The 22,004-nt window shown below is 37.9% G+C and overlaps 1 protein-coding gene across 2 annotated transcripts in view; it reads right to left on the reverse strand.

The window, feature by feature from the left end:
• Positions 1–22,004, reverse strand: part of ABCA13 (ATP binding cassette subfamily A member 13) — a 390,923-nt gene that overhangs the window by 299,268 nt on the left and 69,651 nt on the right. For both annotated transcript variants that reach the window (XR_008998757.1, XM_057505338.1), the window contains exons 15-18: positions 21,776–21,915; positions 11,558–11,672; positions 4,117–8,871; positions 577–2,406 (exon numbers count right to left, since the gene is read on the reverse strand). Coding sequence is in view for 1 of the 2 variants with exons in the window: in XM_057505338.1 (XP_057361321.1) it covers positions 577–2,406; positions 4,117–8,871; positions 11,558–11,672; positions 21,776–21,915 (6,840 nt within the window). In the remaining variant the exon portion in view is untranslated. The remainder of the gene's footprint in view (positions 1–576; positions 2,407–4,116; positions 8,872–11,557; positions 11,673–21,775; positions 21,916–22,004) is intronic.

Here is a 22,004-nt window from a genome sequence, read left to right on the forward strand (position 1 = left end):
GAAGGTAACAGACAGCTTCCAGAGCACAATGACCAACAGGACTGCAGCTTTTAAGAGCAGGGCTCCCTTGCCCTGCATTTCAGGGGTGGGGGTGCAGTGCTTGGAGGTGGATTAACCACCCAGCGTTGGGTTGAATCTAAACAGAGAGGAAGCCAACAAGTTGCCTGGCCCTTCGCAGTGGTTAGTTACACCTAAAGGCACAATTTTCTGGGTGAAGTGCATAAATTCCAATCTACATATCGAATAAGAGGACCCTTGGCTGCTAGACTAAGTGAATAGAAAAATTGTTTCTGTACCTAGCTTGGGACAAATGAATAGAATAAGAGGTTTTTACTTTTGAAAATAAAATCATCTACTTTGGGAAAACAGAGAATAAATTCAAATCATATTTGAATGTTAAATAACAAGTCAAATGATGAAAAGGCACTGGACTTGAATGACCGTAAGTTGAAGAAACTTCCAAGTCTAACAGAAGTTGAAGGGGGGACTACTTACCCTGGTTCAGGGTGATTCCTGCTTGGGTCTGTTTTACGGCTACTGCAGTGGGAAAATGAAATGAGTTAGGTGTTTCATTACCTTTGATCTGTCAGCGGGACCTTCTGCCAGTATTCTGTCAATGCAAGTAATCCCCTCAGATATTTCTCAAAATATGATACTGGTTTGAGGATGGAAGGAAAATCGATCACCTCTTTCTTGGTCCTCTCCTCTTTTCCTGATGTGATATTCTTTCCAGTATTAATAAAAATCTCAAAAATGGACTGAAACAGAGTTCTTGTGGAATTAATCCACAGAGAGTTGCTTAGGAGAAGTTCTTTCCTCAGGAGAGCTATTCTCCTTAAGATAATCTGGATTGCTGCATCCATTTGCTGACGAGTCTCATTTTGAATCCAAGAGGTGTTGAGAAACAAAGCTTCACTCAAACCACTAGCATGGTCACTTTTCATTCCCCTGGAGCCCTCTACAATTGTTTTTATGGCTTTCAAGAGATATTTTGGATGTTGAGAAAATGTCAGCAAAGGATTAAAAGAATTCCAGTCACCCTTCTCCAGTCTATTCCAAAGAGCTTCTAAAGTGAGATCAAGCACTATCCTCAAGTAAGTCCCTATTTCTGTGCTGTTTTGGGATAGTATTTCATCCAAAAATAAGATCACTTGATGAGTTCTTTCCCATTTTGTATCTTGAGGGAAACTGTGAGTGGACACAGGTTTAGGATGTAAGAAGTCTATCTGGTTGACGATGTTATTTATAGGAAAGAAACAATTGAAGATTTCTTCTCCTAAATTGACAAAATCCTTAGAAAATATCTGAGTCCCATTATTAAGTGCTACCACAAGATGCTCCATGTCTCCCAAATTGATTTTCACAGAAATTAAAAATACAGCAATTTCTTCCAAAGTATCAGAAAAGTCCTTGGACTGGTTCACATATGCAAATATGCTAGACGACATATTGGAAATATCAGAGTCTTGTGAAATATTAGGCTTGACCCCAATCATTCCAAAAGCCAAGTCAAGAAATGGCCTCAGCAAGTCATTTATATTTTCAAATATTAGATGAGGTATTTTTTTCAAAGTAATTATTTCATGCACAACCTGTTGAACACTTTGCTGCAAAACAGAATAGAGACTGTCAAAGAATTTCACAGTAGTATCATTGGTCTTAGAGATGAATTGAGTTTCAAAACTATGGGCCATCTTCCTGGAAACTTTCTTGGCTAATTTAAGAAGTGCCACAGTGGAATTTACTGAGGTGGCCAGGTCTCCCATTTCAGCAGTGCCCCTCACCAGCATCATCAGAGTATTAGACATTTCCAAGAGCGGTTCCAGGACATGACTTTCTCCACCTTTCTCAGCTCTTGAGATGACACCAAGAAATCCCTTGGTAATTTCTAATGTTGCTCTGTTTCTTAAAGGGAATGAATTAGTTACGAAGGAAAGCAAATGGGTTAGATGAGCAAGTATAACTTCTTGGAGTGTAGGATACAAGTTCCAGAAGTCCTTATTTGGAGAGTTTAAAAGAGCATCCATAAGACTTGCTATCTCTGTTGAAGTTTCTTGCACAAGGTGAAGGGCTGACCTAAGATCTTGATTGAGTTTGAAGATATTCTCAGAACTATTCATATGGAAAAGCAACTGGCTCACCACCTTGAGAAATTCCAAATTATTTTCATTCCTATTTTCCATTGGCATTTCCCATAGAAGAGCATTAAATAAATCACCCATGAACTTCAGTCCTTGGTGATTTTCAAAATAAAATTTCCCATCCTCTAATACAAATGAGCTTTTGATTAAATGATACAGACTCTCCTTTAAACTTGAAAAAATGCCCATCAAGCTGTCTTCTTTTGTGGAATTAAGAAGTTGATTCAGTTTCAGGATTTCTGGGATTTCATCCTTTGGGACAAAACTATAAATATGTTTTTTAATTTCATGTTTAGCAATGGAAAGACCACAACACGCAGTGATATTTTTTTTATAGTAGCATCATGGGAGGACGATATTGACTAAAAGATGGCATGCTAACATACATTTCCATGAAAATTAGTATTTTGTTGCCAAATAACGAAAAGAGTGGAGGAATTCCATAATGATCCCATTGCAATGCCTCAAACCTACAACTTCAAAGCCACATACTTCTGCTTCTAAAAAAGAATGTGAACTCCACATAAAGTGGTTCTCAGTGTAAGAAGTATGTCTTCATGGCTGTTCAGAGCCCTAGCAAACCACCTAGACACCCGATGGATCTGTGATATGCAGTTGGCTAGACTGGGCAACAGCCCCAGAATCCTGTTCTCACATGCTTCTGGTTTGGGTGGGCTGCACAGTTGATACCCTCATAGGAAAGAGGATTATGGAAGGAAGTAGCTGTTTTGTAACATAAACACTAACCTAAGTGCTGCTGGGAAGGGATTTTGTAGATGTGATTAAAATCTCTGATCAATAAACTTTAAGTTAGTAAGAAGGGATATTGTCCTGACATATATTGGGGTGGGCCTGACATAATCAGTTGGAAGGCCTTCAGAGCAGGTGCAGGACTTCCCTGACCCAGTGACACCTACACAGCATCTGGGTACACGACTGCCCTCCTTCCCCCATTGTCCTCCCTGGCCGCCACCTGTGGATGGCCAGCTCATGCCCATGGCACTCCAGCCTATTGCTGACTTTGCACCTGCTTAGCCAGCCCCCAGAACTATGGACACCAATCCCTTGTATGAAATTCTTGCTCTGGTTCTACATCAGTGGTTGAGCCTCAACTGACACAGACATCATAGAGTAAGTTGGAATTTCCCTCCAGCCTTTTCACTGGCAAACTTCAGTCCTTGGTGATTATCAAAAGAAAATTTCCCATCCTCTAATACAAATGAGCTTTTGATTAAATGATACAGACTCTCCTTTAAATTTGAGAAAATGCCCATCAATCTGTCTTCTTTTGTGGAATTAAGAAGTTGATGCAGTTTCAGGATTTCTGGGATTTCATCCTTTGGCACAAAACTATAAATATATGTTTTTTAATTTCATGTTTAGCAATGGAAAGATCACAACACACAGTGATATATCAGGGTGGGCCTGACATAATCAGTTGGAAGGCCTTCAGAGAGGGTGTAGGACAAACATCAGTTTGCCAGGATGAAAAAAAACATAACGTGACTACCACTTTTAAAATCTTGGAATAGTATCAATTCCAAATACAAACATCATAGTAGATTACTTGGAATGAAAATAGTTAAACCCCTCATTTGTGATTAGACAGTTAATACATTAACTCAAATTATGACCATGGTATATATGACTATACATGTATAAAAAACTGATTTTTAAGTTCCATCTAAAATAGATTTCATAATTATTTTCATAACCAGCAATGTAAGAAAGCACAATAAGTGATTAAGTGCCTGGCACTTGGTTTATACACATGTTTACTAGTTAGATGACAATCATCAAAATTATTTTACCTTGGTATTTTAATAAAATTGTTCATTAAGACAAAATTCATTTCAAAGATCATTTCAAAGGTGTTAGGTACTAATGCAGCTATTGATGTTTATATACCCCAGGAAATAAAGTAGATTGTAATGTGTGACGACTGCATGTAAATATAAAACAAAGGTGGACTCACCTCATCCCTGCAATGATGTCTTTGTGGGAGTCTTTTAGCAGAAGAGAGATTTTGTTCTCAGAATTTCCCTTTAGTGAAAAAGAGAAGAATTTTTTCAAAAGCCACTGCATGAAGTCCATTATGTTTCTCGGAGGGAAATTTATTCCATCACCATCCTCAGACTCAGTGTGGTTCAAGGTGAGGTTCACGAAATTCATTATCCAAAGGTCAGTATCACTTAAATTCAAGGCTGCCTCTTGAGAACTCCGAGCTAAGTTATTGACTGAATTAATTAGGAGGCTTTCCAAAAGTAACCAAATAACTGAGAAATTAGTTAGCTGTTCTTGGTTTGGCAGATGATTAAGTAGGGAAACATCGAAATTATCTTCTCGAGAAACATTTTTGAGATAATCCAAAAAGTTAGTAATATCTTTAGTCAACATATCATCAGATGAACTCTCATGGACCATAGGAAGAAATCTTTGTATTATTCTGGAGTAATCTTCATTTGCATGTTTATTAAGCCAGTTTTTTACAACCAATAGAAAATCCTCAATAATTTCTAATGTCTTCATTGATGATGAATCCAGGCTTTCCAAAAAGTGGCCAAATTGCAAAGTTATGTTTTGAAGAGCCACGGAATAAATCATTTGAATGTCTTTGTTAATTTCAGAAAACAGGGGTCTGATACTAATGTCGTAGATTAGATCGTTCATGATTTGCTCAAACTCAAGCCATAGTTCTTCAAAATTATAAGTTGCTTCACGTTTTTTAATAAAACTTAATAATGCTTCTACACTACTACCTGTCAGATTTGCATTCAGAAACATCCCAAATGGAGAGATTAGTGAATGAGTACTATTTTCTAGACTCTGATCCCCAAAAAGCAATTTCATTATTCTTTCCAAACTTGAGGAAACATGCTGAACAGATGCCTCTGTGTCTTCATTAATGTTAAGGATCTTGTTTAAACTGGCCAGCTTCTCAAGAATGCTTTCATCTGATGTAACTTTTGTAAAGTTGATGTTTTTAAATTTTTCTATGATTTGCAAAGCAAGTTGTTTTATGGGGCCACCAGGACAAAGTTCAGAGATGCTGCCATTGCTTTGACTTTCAAAAGACGAGCCAAATGGTAGCACCTTATGCCAGAATTCTTGCACAGTTTCTACAAGCGAAGTGTTCATGTGGAGGACTTCAGACAACTCTAGAAGAATGGAACTACAGTCCACTAACTCATGAATGGCACAGACCATTCTCCTCGTTATTTCCATCCGTGAGCTTTCATTTGAACATTGTGCAACATCGCCTGGGGGAGACATGTGGAGGTGGTCAAGTATACTGGCCACTTTGCTATAAAAAGCAGAAGACATGAGCTCATGGGCCTTACAGGCTTCAAACTTTGGATTCTGCTCAAATCCAGAAGTTGTGTGATTCCAGCACCAAACTATAGGAAGACAAGTTAAAGCCTCTGAAAGAATTCCTGGTTTATCAGATATTAATTCAATTGTCTCCAAAAGAGTTTTTATCACAATAGCAAAGTCTTCCTTGGTGACGTTTGAAATGCTTATGCCATGGAGGAGTGTGAGGTTATAGATGTCCTTGAGGATTTCTGTGATATTTTTGCCAACTACTTGCCGTAGGAGCCTCATGGCGTGAGGAAGTGTGTAGTACATATCTACAACAGCATTGACATCATCTTTAGGAAACAGGCGTGAGAGTTTCAGCAGATGATTGACATTCCAGGAATGTGAGCTGTCTACAAATGTTTCCATCAAGTCAACAAGCAAGTTGACTCCCAGATCACCAGGACCTAATCTACTGATATTCTTAATGAAATCCTTTAGGCTTTCACTAATGTGCTCAAGTTGATATTCTAGCAGACCTATATCTGGGTTCTTGAGAATATGCAAGAAAGAAGTCACCTTCTTTAAAATGTGGCTCTTACCTGGATCTCGTGGCATATAATGGTGAACCGAGGGCATCAGGGAGTTGAACACATCCCTAAGCACTTGGATACCAAGACCTGCAGCTTGCATTATTTCATGTGGAATTATTTTTGGTGAATTTTGGAGTTCATGAGATAAATTGAGGACAAGGTAACGAGACAAATGATAAAATGAATTGCCTAAACTCTTTATATCCTTTTCATTTGCACTGGCAGCAAATACATTTAAAAACTTTTCAGTTTTAGAAGAGGAGTTACCTTCCAAGATGTTAGAGGACATATCTTTCATAAGTTTTTGAATTTCCTTCCCCAGGGCTACTAAATGCAGCCAAATATTTTGAAACTGGCTAGGAATTTCACCTGACATTTCCATGGAGGTTAGAACTGATTCGGCAAAATGTTTCCAGTTGGACTGAGACTCCAAATCAAAGTCTCTTGTTAAGTTGTTGATAATCATCCTTACTTGGTTTGTGGAATCATTTAAAAGAGTCAAGAAAACCCCAAATGTTGGTACCTTTTCCCTTTCAAAACCGGCAGTAAGTATTACATTTAGAAAGTCAGTAATGTGTTTCAAGTTAATGTTCACACAATTTATATTTGACTCATTCAACGAACAAGGAGTTTCCTTTACATTTAAAATCCAGGTAACAAGCTTCAGTGTAGAGTTGATTCTGTCTTCCACATCTCTGAGACTCCTCAAAATGCCCTGAAGAGGGCCTTGAGAGAAAGTGGAGTTGGACACTGCGTACAGATGGTTTATGACATCTACCAACGCGATGCATCCTTTTAGTCTGCTGATTGCGTCCTCAGAGGAAAATGTATAATTTAACATGGCCAGAATATGTAATGTCCTCTGTGAAGTATTTACACATAATAAGCCATCTTCCAAAATAAACTCAGTGACATTTTGGAAAATACCAGCACAAGACACTAAATCTTGGTCATGTGACACATTTCTAAGAAATAGTATTGTTTCTCTTAGCTCACTGATGACACTCTCGAACTTTCCTCCCTCATTTGTGAGGTTTTTTGAAAGAAAGTGATTGATCCAATGTACAATTCTATCTGTATATTCTGAGGCATTGCTTAACTTGATGAAAACATCAAGCAGAGAATATAAAAACTCTCTGCTTGCATTTGTGTTTGCTGGAAATGCTGTTAGCTGTTGCAGGGCAGTTTCCATGGTGAAGAGGGATTTCTCTACTTGGTCTGGGTTAAGCAACTTTACTCTCATGAATGCATCCCAGAGATCCCTGAGATTCAGAAAATCTTCCCAATCGTGGATGCCATCAGCTTGAGTCATGTTTTTAAACAAATTTAATATGAATATTGCAGGATGAAGGGTGGGAAATATTCCCTGGCAGCTTTTAGGAATTTTCACATCACTTTCCAATTCATCCAAAAGCTGACGGAGACCAACACGAAGAGGAGGAAAAACATTCATGTCAACTTCGAGTATTTGGGATATGCTTCCGCAGATTTCAGCCCACATTTGAAGCCATGAAATGGTACAGTGAACAGCTGTGAACTCACTGAACACCTTTCCATCTGCAGAGAGATTTGAAAGAAACTGTGCCCACAGAAGAATAGATGAAGACCTCCCATTTGTTGAATGATTCACAGAACGAATGCTTTTATTAGCCAAAGGAAAGCATTCACTGCCCGACACGCTTTCTACTGATCCATTGAAGAGTTGGCTCATATATTGAAATAAAGAAATACGAAAATCTTCATCTACTACAAGCAGCTGCTTGAGACCCATCAAAGTAGTATGGATCACTTCCAGGGCTGAGCCCTCTGTAGATGTCAGGGATTGAGCTTGACGCTCCAAAAAGTTAAAAATTGAAATCAATTGCTGACAATAGGATACCTCAGCCAGTCCCTGAAGAAGCCCTGCTGTCTCATATAAAAATGCAAATGATTTACTAATGTTTTGGAAATTAAATTGCTTTGTGATATCCAAAATGTGCTTTGAGGTTTGTGTAAGGAAAGATAGCAAAGACTCTCTACTCTGAATGCTCAAGAATTTATAAATATATTGAAGATAGGCAGAATAGATGTGCAAAAGTAAAGCTGAATCTTTATTCTTGAAGACATTTAGATACAGATGAGTCAAAATTTTATCCACTTCTTGTTTCTGAGTTTCGGAAAGAGCTGAGAAAAGATCAGATGCATTCCGTAAAGCATAGACTGTGTCCAGAGCTCCTGAGGCTTGATCCTGCCTCAGAAATCCAAATTCACAGAGACTGTTTATTACAGTTTCACTTAAATGCACAAAATCCATTTTCACAGTTGATGGTTTGGGCCAGTCTGAATGGAACAACTGGGAAAAGTTAAAGCTTTTACTAAGAACCCTCTTGTCTTCTAGAAGAGACAAATTTAGAAGTGTAGACAAGGTTTCCAGTTTAGATCTTTCTTCTTCTGAATTGCCATACATCCACAATTCCTGTAGCTTGGGATTAATTTCAGAAAGTATTAATCCCATAAATCTCAAAATATCTCTTGATTCCTTCCTTATCCAGAAACCTTCCAGAGTTGATATGTTTTCAATCATCTCTTTGCCAAATTCCCAAAGTTTCTGAGTATCAATAGAAGATGGGTCTCTTTCTAAACCATTTAAGTGATTTATCCACAAACTACTTTTATTCAGAATAATGTCAGTGAGCGATGCAAGGTTATAGAATTTGGAAGGACCAGTTGTGTCTAAAGGATTAGGCAATAGTAACTGCTCCAAAAATCCCACAAATGATAAAAGAAAGGTCACTTGCTCATCCTCAAGGACATGAAACTTCTTTTCTTCCATTAGAAGTTCTTTTGTGGAATTTAAAACCCTACAATATCAACAGAATTGCTTTAGTATCAGAAAGAAATAGTAAGTAAACTTAAGTTCTATTTATCAAATTTTCAAAATGATATCAAGACTTATTTAGAGTAAAGCCTAAAAGAATATTCACCAGACAATATATTTCCCAACAGAAATTAATGTCAATATTTCAAAGTATTTCAGAAGCCTGCCACACAGATATATATATTTAGCTTAAAATTTGCTTCCTAAACCAAAAATAATGCATTTTAAATTACTTTAAATTACCAGAGAGGAAGTCCAAACTGTGGGGCTAGTCAGACGCTGTGACTAAAGGCCAGTGGGTGGAATTCCCTGTTCTAAGCAATTCCAGCACTCATGAAACTTAATGCTGTATTTCCTACTCTTAGAAACCTCCTGTTTTAGATAGTGTGCTTTCTTCAGGTGTTTATTTTTAAAACACAATGGGTTCACAAAAGAGCACCTCAGGAATTATGGTGAGTCCGCCCTTGTAAAAGAAGTCCTCACTTGGAGAAGGGACTGACTTCTACTAACTCAGCAGCTACAAGTCCCCTTTTTAAATCCTGGAGGCCTCCTGTTTTAGAGTTTAGCAAGAGGGCTTGGGCATATATGAGGGATGTATCAATGCTCCCTCCATCCGGAGCCCCAGGAAGCCCCTCCCAAGTAACATTAACACTTCCACAGTGACCCCTGAACATGGGCTCAGTGTGTGCGGTGAACAGACTCATTAACATTAAGTCTCTGCAGAGTGAGTTATGGTGCCAACTACAAGGAAAACTTCCTTCTTCAGGCTTTAAGATTTCAGAGTTGTGGATAAGGGATTTTGACTTGTACTGGCTATCAATGCCTTAAAGGATGAACTCCTTTCTACACTTATCTCTGTGATCCTGTTGTGTCACACCATCTGGCACAGAACAGATAGAGGATGGATCAAATGCAAGAATGGTGTTTTCCTCTCTGAGAGCCTGAAAAGTACAGGCTAAATTGAGTCTATTATCATTTGTAGGACAGAGAGTACCTTCTTTGAACCAAGGAACACTGAAAATATTTCCTGGGAAAATTTTCCATTAGGAAACAGACCACTTTACTTTCAGGGACAGAATGTGAATTTGCTCAAATCCAGCCCCACCTGGAAATATAGGGACAACTATTATGCAAGTAGTCATGGGTTGATAGAGTAAAAAAGAATAAAACTTTTTTAATTGAAGTGTAGTTGACATACAATATGGTACTGGTTTCGGGTGCACAAAAGAAGTATTCACCATAGTAAGTATGGGCACCATCTGTCAGCCTACAAAGTTATTACAATGCCATTGACTGTATTCCCTGCACTATACTTTTCATCCCTATGACTCTTTCATTTTATAGCCTGTTTTGTATTGGGAATTGAGAAGTCCTGGAATAGTAATAGTAGCCTTAGTAACAGGTGAAGTAAAACTAATACTACTAGTAGTAATGTTCCCACATTTTTATATCACACTACAATTTATCAGCTTTCACAAAAATAATCTTAGTTCATTTCTACAACAGCCTTTGAGGTGCACATGACTACTGCCATTTCATAGGAAAATAAATATTTCAAAGATTTTTTTAAATTAGAAAACTATTACACAGCAGGAATGAGACAGGGCCCAGGTTTCTCAGTTCCAGTTCAGCTTTCTTAATATTAATCAAGCTTGATGCCCAATTTCATTCATTCATTCATTCATTCATTCAGTAAGTCCCCATCTCGTATCTAGTCTCCATCATGACAGATACAGTGCCAGCTGCGATGGGTCTACAAATATAAAGGTAAACATGCCCTCAGGGCATATTTAAGCTAATTTTGCTGTTGTCTTTCTAGGACTATCAAATATTTGAGACTCAGAAAAGTAAATTATTACAAATCCAGCAGGATCAAGGGACTAATTTCCAGAGGCCCATCCTATTCTCTTTCTCCTGTGCCCACTAATATCTGAACTTAAAAAGTTTCCCTAAGAGTGACAAATCCCAGATCTAGACTGATGTTGCAGAATGGCTCTCAAATGGAGATGTACACCAGAACCACCTGTGAAATTTGTTACGTCTACAGAAACCTGGGTGCTGCACATAGGCAAGATTTAGCATGTCTGGGGCAAGGTCCAAACATTTGTGTTTTTAGCAAACTTCACAGTTACATTTGAGAGCTACTGCTCTAATGCCAAGCTCTGGTCCACCATGTCTAACACACCCCACAAACAACAAAGAGTGCTTTTATTCTGTGCACAATATCCACAATTATACATGAAAATTTCCATGTCAAACATGTTCTAAAACAGCACAGCTGTATATAACCCTGCAGACTGAGTTACAAAGATCACTTCTCTCCCAAAGGGCTCCAGAAGTACCAGAATCTTAAATCATTGTCCCCAGGTCTAAACTCTAAGCTACTAGATAAGGCTATTTTTCAAAGAAAGATGTTATTTTTGGAGTATCGGTTATAAATCATGCTTCTGAATCTTATTACTATAATCTGTATTTCTTTTCAACATCCATGGGAGCATGAGTTATACATTTTATGAAACAAATATTTATTGAACGCTAACATGAAACACTGTGTCAATAGCTAAAGCAGGATCTCACATTTTAAAGCAAGTGTTATCCTATGACTAGGTTTTGCTTATCCTCAGATGAGAGTTTAATCAAGACCTGGAAGTTGAATTCTGAAAAGTTACCTGGATATGGATGCTTTGGGAGACTTGAGGAAGTTCTCAAAAAACTCAAAATAATTATCAATGATGACTTTCCAACCCATGTGTTCTTCATAACACGGAGATTCCTCTGAGAAAGCTAAATAGAAAGCATTTTGTATGTTGAATTCAAGTTGGACATAACAGTCAAATCTAGCCAAGGGGAACACTACAGCATGTTTCACTTGAAAATATAACAAAAGGGGATAAGAAATACTTCTGACTTGACTTTCACTTCTGGTCAAGATGAAATACGACTGGCCATTGAGCAATGCAGGACAGTGATCCATGAAAGACAGAACATACACCAGGTGAGACCCACAATTATCTTGTGTGCTGCCCAGGGAGAGCGCCCAGGCCATGACACAGGATAAGGAGCTGGGCTGGAGCCTGTGGCCATCCTGAGCTGAGAGGACAGAGGTTAGTCAGAAAGACAGCAAGGGCAGTAGGCGGGAAGGGGGCGGTACATGGGAAAGAGGACCAGAAAGAGACAGCTGCACAGAGGGAGCACCTGCTGTATGCCTCCTTCAGGCATTCAGCTGGGAACAAGTCAATACAAGCATGTGGGGAAGCCACCTGAGATCAGGGAAAGATCCACCCAGACAGATTCCAGATCAGCAACCACAGATGACTCAGGGCCAGGAACAATCTGTTTCCATTAACCCAACTGGGACAATCTACAGTTCTTTGAACATTGAGTAGTAGATGCACAAATGGTCTTTCCTCAGTAGTGGGGATATTTGCAACCACACTGAGCACACAGCATGATCACATTGGTGTTCACAGGACAGCCACCCAATGTCAGCACCGTATAAATTCTCCTCAAGTGCACGTGGGACATTCACCAAGGTAGACCACATTCTAGGCCATTAAATAAGGCTCAATAAATTTAACTGGATTAAAGTACATAAAGAATGTTCACTGAACTAAATTAGAAATCATTAACAGGAATGTATCTGGAAAATCCCAAATATTTGGATCCTAAACAACACACTTCTAAAGAACTCATGGGTCAACAAAGAAATAAAAAGAAAATTAGAAAGTACTTTAAAATTGAATGAAAATGAAAGCACAATATGCCAATATTTGTGGGATGCCACTAAAAAACATACTCAGGGAGACATTTATACCATTAAACACCTACACTGGAAAAGGACAAAAGTGTCAAATCAATGGTATTCCTCAACTTCCATGTTAAGAAACTAGAAATGAAGTCACTTAAATACAAATTAAGTAGAAGAATGAAAATGATAAAGATCAAAGTGGAAGGTAAGGAACTAGAAAAAGGAAAAACATTCAAGAAAAATTAATAAAGCCCAAAGCCATCTCTTTGAGTTCAATAGCACTGATAAACCTCTAGGCAAAGTAATCAAGAGAAAAGAAAGGCACAGAGTACTGATGTCCAGCATGACAGAAACATCTGTGATGTGACTACAGATTCCATAATAGAGAGAGAATAATAATGGAATACTGCAGAAGACATTATGACATTAAACTGGACAATTCAGATGAAAAAGACAAATTCCTAGAAAGACACAGTCTACCAAAGCTTACTCAAGAAGAAACAGATCACCTGAATAGCCCCCTATCTATTAAAGAAATTGACCTTGTAGTTAAAAATCTTCCCATGAAGAAAGCTGAAGGCTCAGATGACTTCATCAGTGAATCCTACCAAATGTTTAAGGATGAAATAATACCAATTCTACAATACAAACTCTCTCAGAAAATTGAAAGGGAGTGAATATATCTCAACCCATTCTAGGAGGCCAGGATTACCCTGATACCACAATAAGACAAAGATATTAAAAGAAAGGAAAACTACAGTCCAACATCCCTCATAGCACAAATGGAAAATATTAAACCAAAGGTTACCAAGTTGAATCCAATAGCATCTTACCAGCTGGGGTTTATCCCAGTTATGCAAGTTTGGTTTAACATTCAGTTTAGCCTGAAACATTATATTGAAGTACAATATGTCAATAGCTTTAAAAATATTAAATTCTTGGGGATAAATCTAACAAAAGATGTGAAATAATCCTACAATGAAAACTACAAAAAGTCCCGATAAGAAAATAAAGAAGACATAAATAAATGGAGATATGTTCATGAGTCAGAAGACTCAATATAGTAAAAGGTCATTCCCTCTAAATTTATGTATAGACTCAATTCAATCCTGGTTAAAATTCCAGCAGAATTTTGAGAAATTGATGAGCAGATTCTAAAATTCATACAGAAATGCAAATGAAGGGAGAAATGTGGGATCCACATATAAATCAAGTATAAAAATCAAACGAATAGTCATACTTGACCTGATTGTTTATGGTTCATAATGCGTGATCAAAACCGAAAGTTTCTGTGATGACTGCCCTTGCACTGTTCACCATGTAAGAACTTATTCACTATGTAAGAATTTGTTCACCATGTAAGAACTTGTTCATTATACTTTAAAAGATTGGAGACTGTTGAGAATTAGGCTTGGGGTTGATTAATGATTGCGCATTGAGTCCCCTATACAGAATTTTATTGTTGTTAACAACCATTTGATCAATAAATATAAGATATGCCCTCTCAAAAAAAAAAAAAAAATATATATATATATATATATATATATGCTGCCAAGGATTTTGAATAGAATAAGGATGAGAACATTAATGTTTAGCCATCAGTGCATTTGTGTATATTTTGTCTAAAAGGTTTGAAATACTGAATGAGATTATTTCTTTGTTCAATAAATTTGGTTGATTACATTAAAAAAAAAAAGAAATGCAAATGACCTAGGATCGCTAAAATAATCTTTTTTAAAAAAAGAACAAAGTGAGAAGGTTAACACTACCTGACTTTAAGACTTATTATAATCAGGATCATGTGATATTGGTGTAAAATTAGATGAACAGGTCCCTGGTACAGAATAAACAGTGCAAGAAAATATCCATGTATTTGGACAATTTGCTTAACAGAAATACAAAATAATTCAGTGGAGAAAGGATAATCCTCACAAAAAATTCTCTGGACAATCATATCTCTATATGCAAAAAATAAAATTCATTGTTCACCTACATCTCATATAAAAATTAATTCAGAGTGCATTATAGACCTAATTTAAAACCTAAAGCTATTAACCTTCTAGAAGAAAACAGGAGAAAATCTTTGTGGCTTGAGAGTTAGCAGACTTCTTATCTATAATACCAAAATCATGATCCACTGGGAAAGAAAGTAAAATAGGTACATAAGTCTTGGTCAAAATTAAAACTTCTCCTGGATGACACTGTGAAGAAGAATGGAAAGATAACCTAGAGGAAATATTTCTAAATCGGATATCTGATAAAGGACTTGTATCTTTCATTTACAAGGAACTTTCATACTCAACTAATAAACACACAAACTACTTTAAAAAGTGTGGAGAAGATTTGAATAGAGAATTCATGACTAAAGATATCCAGAGGGCATATAAGCACATGAAAAGATAGATGCACAAAATCATTACTCATAAATGCAAATTAAATCCATAATGAGACACCACTACACACCTGTTAGAATGGCTAAATTGTTCATACTGACCATACCAAGTGTCGGCAAGGACTTGGAGGGGTCAGAGCTCTCATATGGTGCTGGTGGGGATGTGAAATGGCATGGCTTTGCAAAACACTTTGTCAGCTTCTTAAACACTATACATGCACATACCATGTAATCAAGCCAGTTTATTTCTAAAGAAAGGAAAGCATTATTTCCATGCAAGAAGTGCACATAAATGTTCACAGCAGCTTTGCTTGCAACAGCCAAACACAAGGAATGACTCTATTTTAAATGGTACAAATGGACAGACAACCGAAATCCCTCCGTGCAGTGAACTATTCCTCAGCAACAAAAAGGAACTGGCATGTTACTGTGTGAATGAAGCCCGAGTAATTAATTCTAATGAACTATGCTAAGTAAAAGATGTCAGACAAAAAAGAGTACATTCTGTATAATTCCATGTACATAAATTTCTAGCAAATGAAAACACATGGACAGTGTTGGAAGCAGATGAGGGGCTGGCTGTCTGGGGCCAGGAGCAGGGGCAGTAGGGGAGAGTACACAGGAGCAGGGGGACTTTGGGGAGGTAGAGGTATGTTCACTCTCTCCCATTGTCATGATGGCTTCATGGACCTTTTCGCGTGTCAAAACTTAACAAACTGCGCTTCAAATATGCAGGACGTGTTGTGTGTCAATTATATTTCAATAAAGCTAGGTCTTTTTTAAAGCAAGAAATCCTTCTAATTTGAAGCAAGTAACATAGCCTAACACATATTTCAGAGAGAAAATTACATAAAACTTGCATCCTTTATGCTTTAGTGAGCTCTCACAGAAATAGACTGGCTTTTATACATGAATAATTTTGTAAACGTTTACAGGAAAAAAATGTGGTAACAGCTTGAAAATTAGCACAGGTGTGTGTGAGTAATATCAGACTTTTTTTAAATAAAAGGTTAAAGCTCCCAGAAAACCAGGCCTTACTGAATAACTATGAAACAAAAGGAGAAAACATAACCCACCGTGATAAATTCCCTGGCTATTGTTTGTGATGCATTACGTATCTGGCAATCTCTGTGGGGAAGAAAAGGAACAGGTATCTATTGCTATTGCCAAGCACTGTGTGAGGCACTTTACATACATTATCCGACTTAGTCCTCATCAGAACCCTATAAAGTAGGCCATTCAATTTCTGTCTTATCAGGGAGAGGACTGATTACAATGGACCCATGACCGCCCAGTAAATCTATGTCAGAAGCAAAGTTCACTCCCCAACCCATCTGCTTCCAGACCGATGACAAAATGCCACACTGAGTCCACACATTATCTGCATGATAAAACTGCATTGCAGAGTTTAAATAACTATGGCAGAATACATTTGTTTGAACTCTTAATTAGTGTCTTTACTGGACCACATCTTACCATGTGCTGTTGCTTTTGTTTTGTTTTTTAAAGGAGAAAAGGAATTTACAGAATGTATAACCCAGCACTGGGTGCGTACCCACAGCCTTGCCCTATTGCTATTCATGTAAACCAAAGCTTCCCAAGCTTTGATGCACTTACAGACCACCTGGGTGTCTTCTTCAAATGCTTGTTGAGCTTTGGTAGGTCTGAGATGGGCAAGGCTCTGTATTACTAGCAAGCTCCCAGCTGCCACTGTTGGTCCCGAAGTCACACTTTCAGGAGCAAGGATGAAAGTGAATCATCAGGTGTTGTCTGATACAGGCAATACGAATGAAAAAAGGCACGGAGTCTACTAATTTGCCTCGGTTATTATTCATCTTGCCTATATTTCCATACGACTATCAAAATTGTTTTACAGTACACTCATTACGAAAGCTTCAATACTTCAGTCAGTTAACTTTAGAAACAATTATGAATCTGCCAAGATGGAAAGGACAATACCATGTTAATTTTTGTATACTTCTCTCATGTTTTCTACCTGCAGATTTCTCCTCACTTTCTAAGTCCTGGTGTGAACAACTCAAGCCATTACCCCCTCTGTGAACCAAGGTTCTTTGATGATACCCCATCTCTAGATTGTCCATCCCCCACCAACCGGGACCCTCTTTAGACCCCCATCAAGGTCTAATGTTAGAGTAGGCAGTTGGTTAAACATAAGCAGAGGAAAAGGGCCAGCCCATCACCAAGGAGGACTCCTCCCTGGCCAACCCCTGAGCCCTCCTTAATTCCCAGTTTCACAGTCAAGGACGCCTAGCTTATCAGGAGACCCAGACCGTCAAGGACACCTAGATTGTCAAGAGGTCCAGGACCACAGAAGCTTCCCTGATTACAGGGCATATGCAAAGTACAAAGACTTTGTCCGAAAGTAACCCCACCTCAATAAAATAACATCTAAATCTAATAAGTATTGTGATTTTGGCCCTTCTGTTGGCTTCACTTATGGGTAAGGTACCTGCACTGAGCAAAAGTTTATATAACCTAGAATTGTCAATCAAAGACATAAGATGCAGGGCAAGACCTCCTGCCACCTTAAGGAAAAATAAAAGACAACCTAATAGCAGGGCTGCTTCTAGTTTCCAGACAGGCTGCTCTCCACCCTTCTTGAGACTGTATTTAGCTTTATTTAATAAAGTTTAAAACTTTCCTAAGCCTGTCTCTTGATTGAATTCCTTCTTTCAAGAAGACAAGAATCATGGAAACACAACACGTTTTGCCGATAACACTAGGATCTCCAGTTATAAGTGACCTTCATCCTGATAACAACTGAACTTCCTTTATGGCAGTATTTCCAGAATCTCTCCTCTGGTTTTAGTGCATCTGCATATCAATAGGTGTTTCCAAGGAGTGGAGAGAATTAGTCTATCTACATATCAATAGGTAATCACAAGGGCATGCAAGGGTTTATCTGGACCCTAGAGGTTGGGTAGAGCTCTCTGCTCTTCTGCTGCAGCCTGGTCAGGAGAGAGATGGGGCGACTGCTTGTAAGAAATAAATGGGTTTCTTAATTTTATTTCTCCCTTTGACTGATTACGGTTTTAGAGGTATTTTGCCCCAGGAATTTCCTCCCAGAGTTACGCCACCACATGCTATTGGCAGAAATTTGGAGAACTCTGTTTTGCAGATTTTGGGCAAATGGACCCACCTAAAAGGAAAGATGGACATCCCCTCATGGAGGAGCTGGCAGGTGCATGATCAGGCTAGAGAGAAAGAAACCCTCCGACTGAGAAGCCACACCCTGCATGCTATGCTTGCCATTAGTGTTTCTGAGCCTCATTTTTACATATGAAGAGACAGCCAAGGCTCATCAGATGATGGAAAGTTTCCACAGAAAACAGAGATAACCACAAACAGAAAAAAGCAAAATCTCAGAAGAAATAGAAAATGCTGACACAGATTTTAAAACAAAAGTGGCTCAGAGTGGTAGAAGGTGATTCAACAAGAGCAGAGAGTCATTTTTAATGAATCTCTAAAGAACAGGAAAGTTCTTAGAAATTTAAAATGTGATAAATTTTAATTAAATAGAAGCATTTTAAAATGAAATTGAGAAAATATCCCAGAAAATTGAATAGAAAATCAAGAAAGGGAAAAAATGGGAAACAGAAAGTAGAGTGCCAACATAGTCAATAAATAAAAGCTAACTATACAAAAACCAGAAATCAGTAGGACAGGCATAGTATTTGGAAACGACAAGGTCAGAGGGCTGAGCTGAATGAGGCTGCCGCACAGTAGAATTAGATTGGGAGGGAGGTGGGGCAATGGATGCTGTTTTTCATTTTGTTTTATATTTGACTTTTAAATTTAGTCTGTGTATTAACTGGAAACAAATAAAAATTAAATTCAAAACAAGAAAAATTTATTTTTGCTCTAAAGGCTAATTCTGGTCTCTCTCTCTCTCATGAGTCCTTGTGCTTCTACCTGCAGAAACAGGGAGCAAGCTCATCTCTAAAGCACCTGGTACAAAGAGGCATGGTCATGACACACCAAGGAATGCACACTTTAACATTTATTCTGTATTATGTGCTTATGTAACAGCTAACACACCTCACATGATGTCCTAAGTATTAGTTCATTTAATTCTCATGATTACACCTATCTGTAAATGATATAACTGAAGCTTCCAAATCATATGGTCAGCCAGTGGCAGAGCCGAGATTGGAAACTGACCAGGCTGACTCCAGCCTCCATGCTCTTTACCCCTTTCCAATACACTCCATCCTCTAAGAGCTCATCTGGGCTTGACTTCTAGCCACAGGCAGAAGCCTGGCTCTGTCATCCATGGCTTAGGGACATATAAACTTTGAACACTAAGCTGGAAAGGCAGTTCTACATGCGGCAGGTTAGTTTACTCCTTTCACTAAAAACTCCTAGAAGAGTAGATCAAACATTTTTTGGAGTTTGGAGGCATCAAAGAGCTTTCAAAGCAGTGAGAATTTGTTAGGCCAGGATCCAGAAGAAGAGAGAAGGCAAGAGAGACAAAGCCCAGTATTTGGAGCCACTTTTCCATTGAAGGCAGGTGTTACTTCCAAAAGCAAAACAAAGGTTGAGGGGCTGATCTTCCAACAGTCTCACAAGGCTAGGAAAGAAATTTGAATTCAGGACCAGCCAAGGAAAAAATGTCTTGGTAAACACCACAGCTTCAGGTTGGGACCCCACGGGTTCACACTGGTAGGAGCTGCAGATGAGAAACACATGAGCTCTCACAAACACTGATACCATGCTTTAAAATGGGTCCATTTCTGGCTGAATGAAGGTGATATGTCCCCACTCTAATTGCCTATCAGGAAAGGAAGAAGAAGAAGAAGCATGTCTGAAGGATGAAAACTTCATCCAGAGCATAAAATTTCCACTACACTTTTTCAATGCATAATGTCTAGAATGCAGTCAAAAACAAACATATATAAATAACAATAAGAACTTATAAAAAGAAAAGAAATGTACAATAGAAATAGACATCCTGGAGATCAAGATATTGGAATTATCAGGCAGAAGTTTTAATAAAAACTGTAAAAAATTATCAAGTGGAAATTCTAGAACTTATGAAATTGAAAAGTCAGTGAATAAGCTAAGTAGTACATTAAATGTATTCTTAAGAAAGAACTGGTGAACTAGAAAATAAGTCGGAGAAAATTATCAGACTGAAGCATAGAGAGAAAAAAAGAAAAAATACAGGGAAAAAGGAGAGAGAGATGCCACTTTTCCACTTTTGCCACTTGTATTCATCACAGGGGTAGGAGTCTTAGCCAGAGCAATTAGGCAAGAAAAATAAAAGTATCCAAATAGGAAAGGAAGAAGTAAAATTACCCTTATTTGTAGATGATATTATCTTATATGCAGAAAACCTTAAACATTCACACAAAAAAACTGTTAGAACTAATAAATTCTGCAAAGCTATAGGATGCAGAATCAACACACAAAAATCAATTGTATTTCTATACATTAATAATGACTAACCTGAAAAAGAAACATAAAAAACAATTTCATTTACACAGCATCAAAAAGAACAGAAAGGTTAGGAATAAACAACCCATGTAGTGTCCCAGATGAGCAGCCAGACTCCAGCTAACACTAATCTTAATACTAATATCAGATGATGCAGATTTAAGGGAAAAAAAAATACTGGAGAAGAAGAGTATCATTTCCCAATGATAAAAGAGCCCATAAAATATGAATATATATCACCTCTAAAGTTTTTGCACAAAGAAAACAGACAAATCCACCACCATGGGAAATTTTATATCACCTATATCAGTAACTGATAGATAAGGTAGATAAGGAATATGTAAGAAATGGTTGATTTGGACAATACACCGTACATGACCTAATTTATATATCTATAAATTATTGCATCCAACAATGACAGAATTCACATTCATTTGCAGAGTATACATTTACCAAAATCAACCACATGAACCTAAAGCACATCTCAAAAATGCTAAAGATCGAAACACTCAGAGTATATATACTTTCACTAAGTAAAATTAGGCTAGAGATAGGTTTTTTAAAAAGTAATTTGAAAGGCCCACAACTGATGGAAATTAAGCAATATACTTGTAAATAACCATGGGTCAAAGAAGAAATCATAATAAATGTTAGAAAAGTTTGAACTGATTGATAATATAACTCCATATCAAGATGTGTGGAGTATACCTAGAGCTCTGCATCGGGGAACATTTGCAGCCTTAAAAACTTCTACTATGAAAGAACAAAATCTGAAGATCAAGAAGCTAGAAGAAGAACACCAAACTAAATTTAGGAGAGGGAAGGAAATGATAAAGTTAAAAGGAGAAATTCCAGAAATGGGAAAAAAATTAATGAAATAGGAAACAAATGTACAGTACAGAGTCAACAAAACTCAGTTTTTTATAAAATTCATATTTTAGGGTATTTTTGGTTTTGAGGATGGCAAGGAAAGAGAGGCATTGACTTAGCCCGGGGTATGGTCCCCAGAGTGTGCGGTGGGCCTGATACTACAGGGAGGGAGAAGACCTGTCCAGGGAGGGGTCATGACTAGTCTGCACGTGGAGGTGCTCGTCAGCCAAACCAGGACTCTGGTCAGAGTGTTATAACCAATGGGAGTGGGTTGAATACACTGATCACAACAGCAAGTTACACTTGACAAGCCTCTATTTTAAGCTCCCTTCCTTCAATAGAGTCACCTCTTAGGAAACCATACTGCCACAATAAAGGGTGAAAAGCACCACATTCCTGTAGCTAAGACCACTGACTTACCAAAGAGACTGTTCTGAAAACTTTCTTGCATATTCACAAATCGAGCCACTTCACAAGTCCTCCTGATGAATCCTGTAAAGGCTTTCCAGTAGGATGTCTGTCCCAGGGACAACTGGGCTTCTTCAAGGGTGTGAAGTATCCTGCATTCAAAAGCATCCAGAGAAAACTAAAATTTAATAATGATTTTTCAGAGGGCAGACCATTACAAATTCATCAAAATACAAATATA

Source organism: Manis pentadactyla, chromosome 7, assembly GCF_030020395.1.
Source record: "Manis pentadactyla isolate mManPen7 chromosome 7, mManPen7.hap1, whole genome shotgun sequence".
In the NCBI taxonomy this organism is placed as follows: Eukaryota; Metazoa; Chordata; class Mammalia; order Pholidota; family Manidae; genus Manis; species Manis pentadactyla.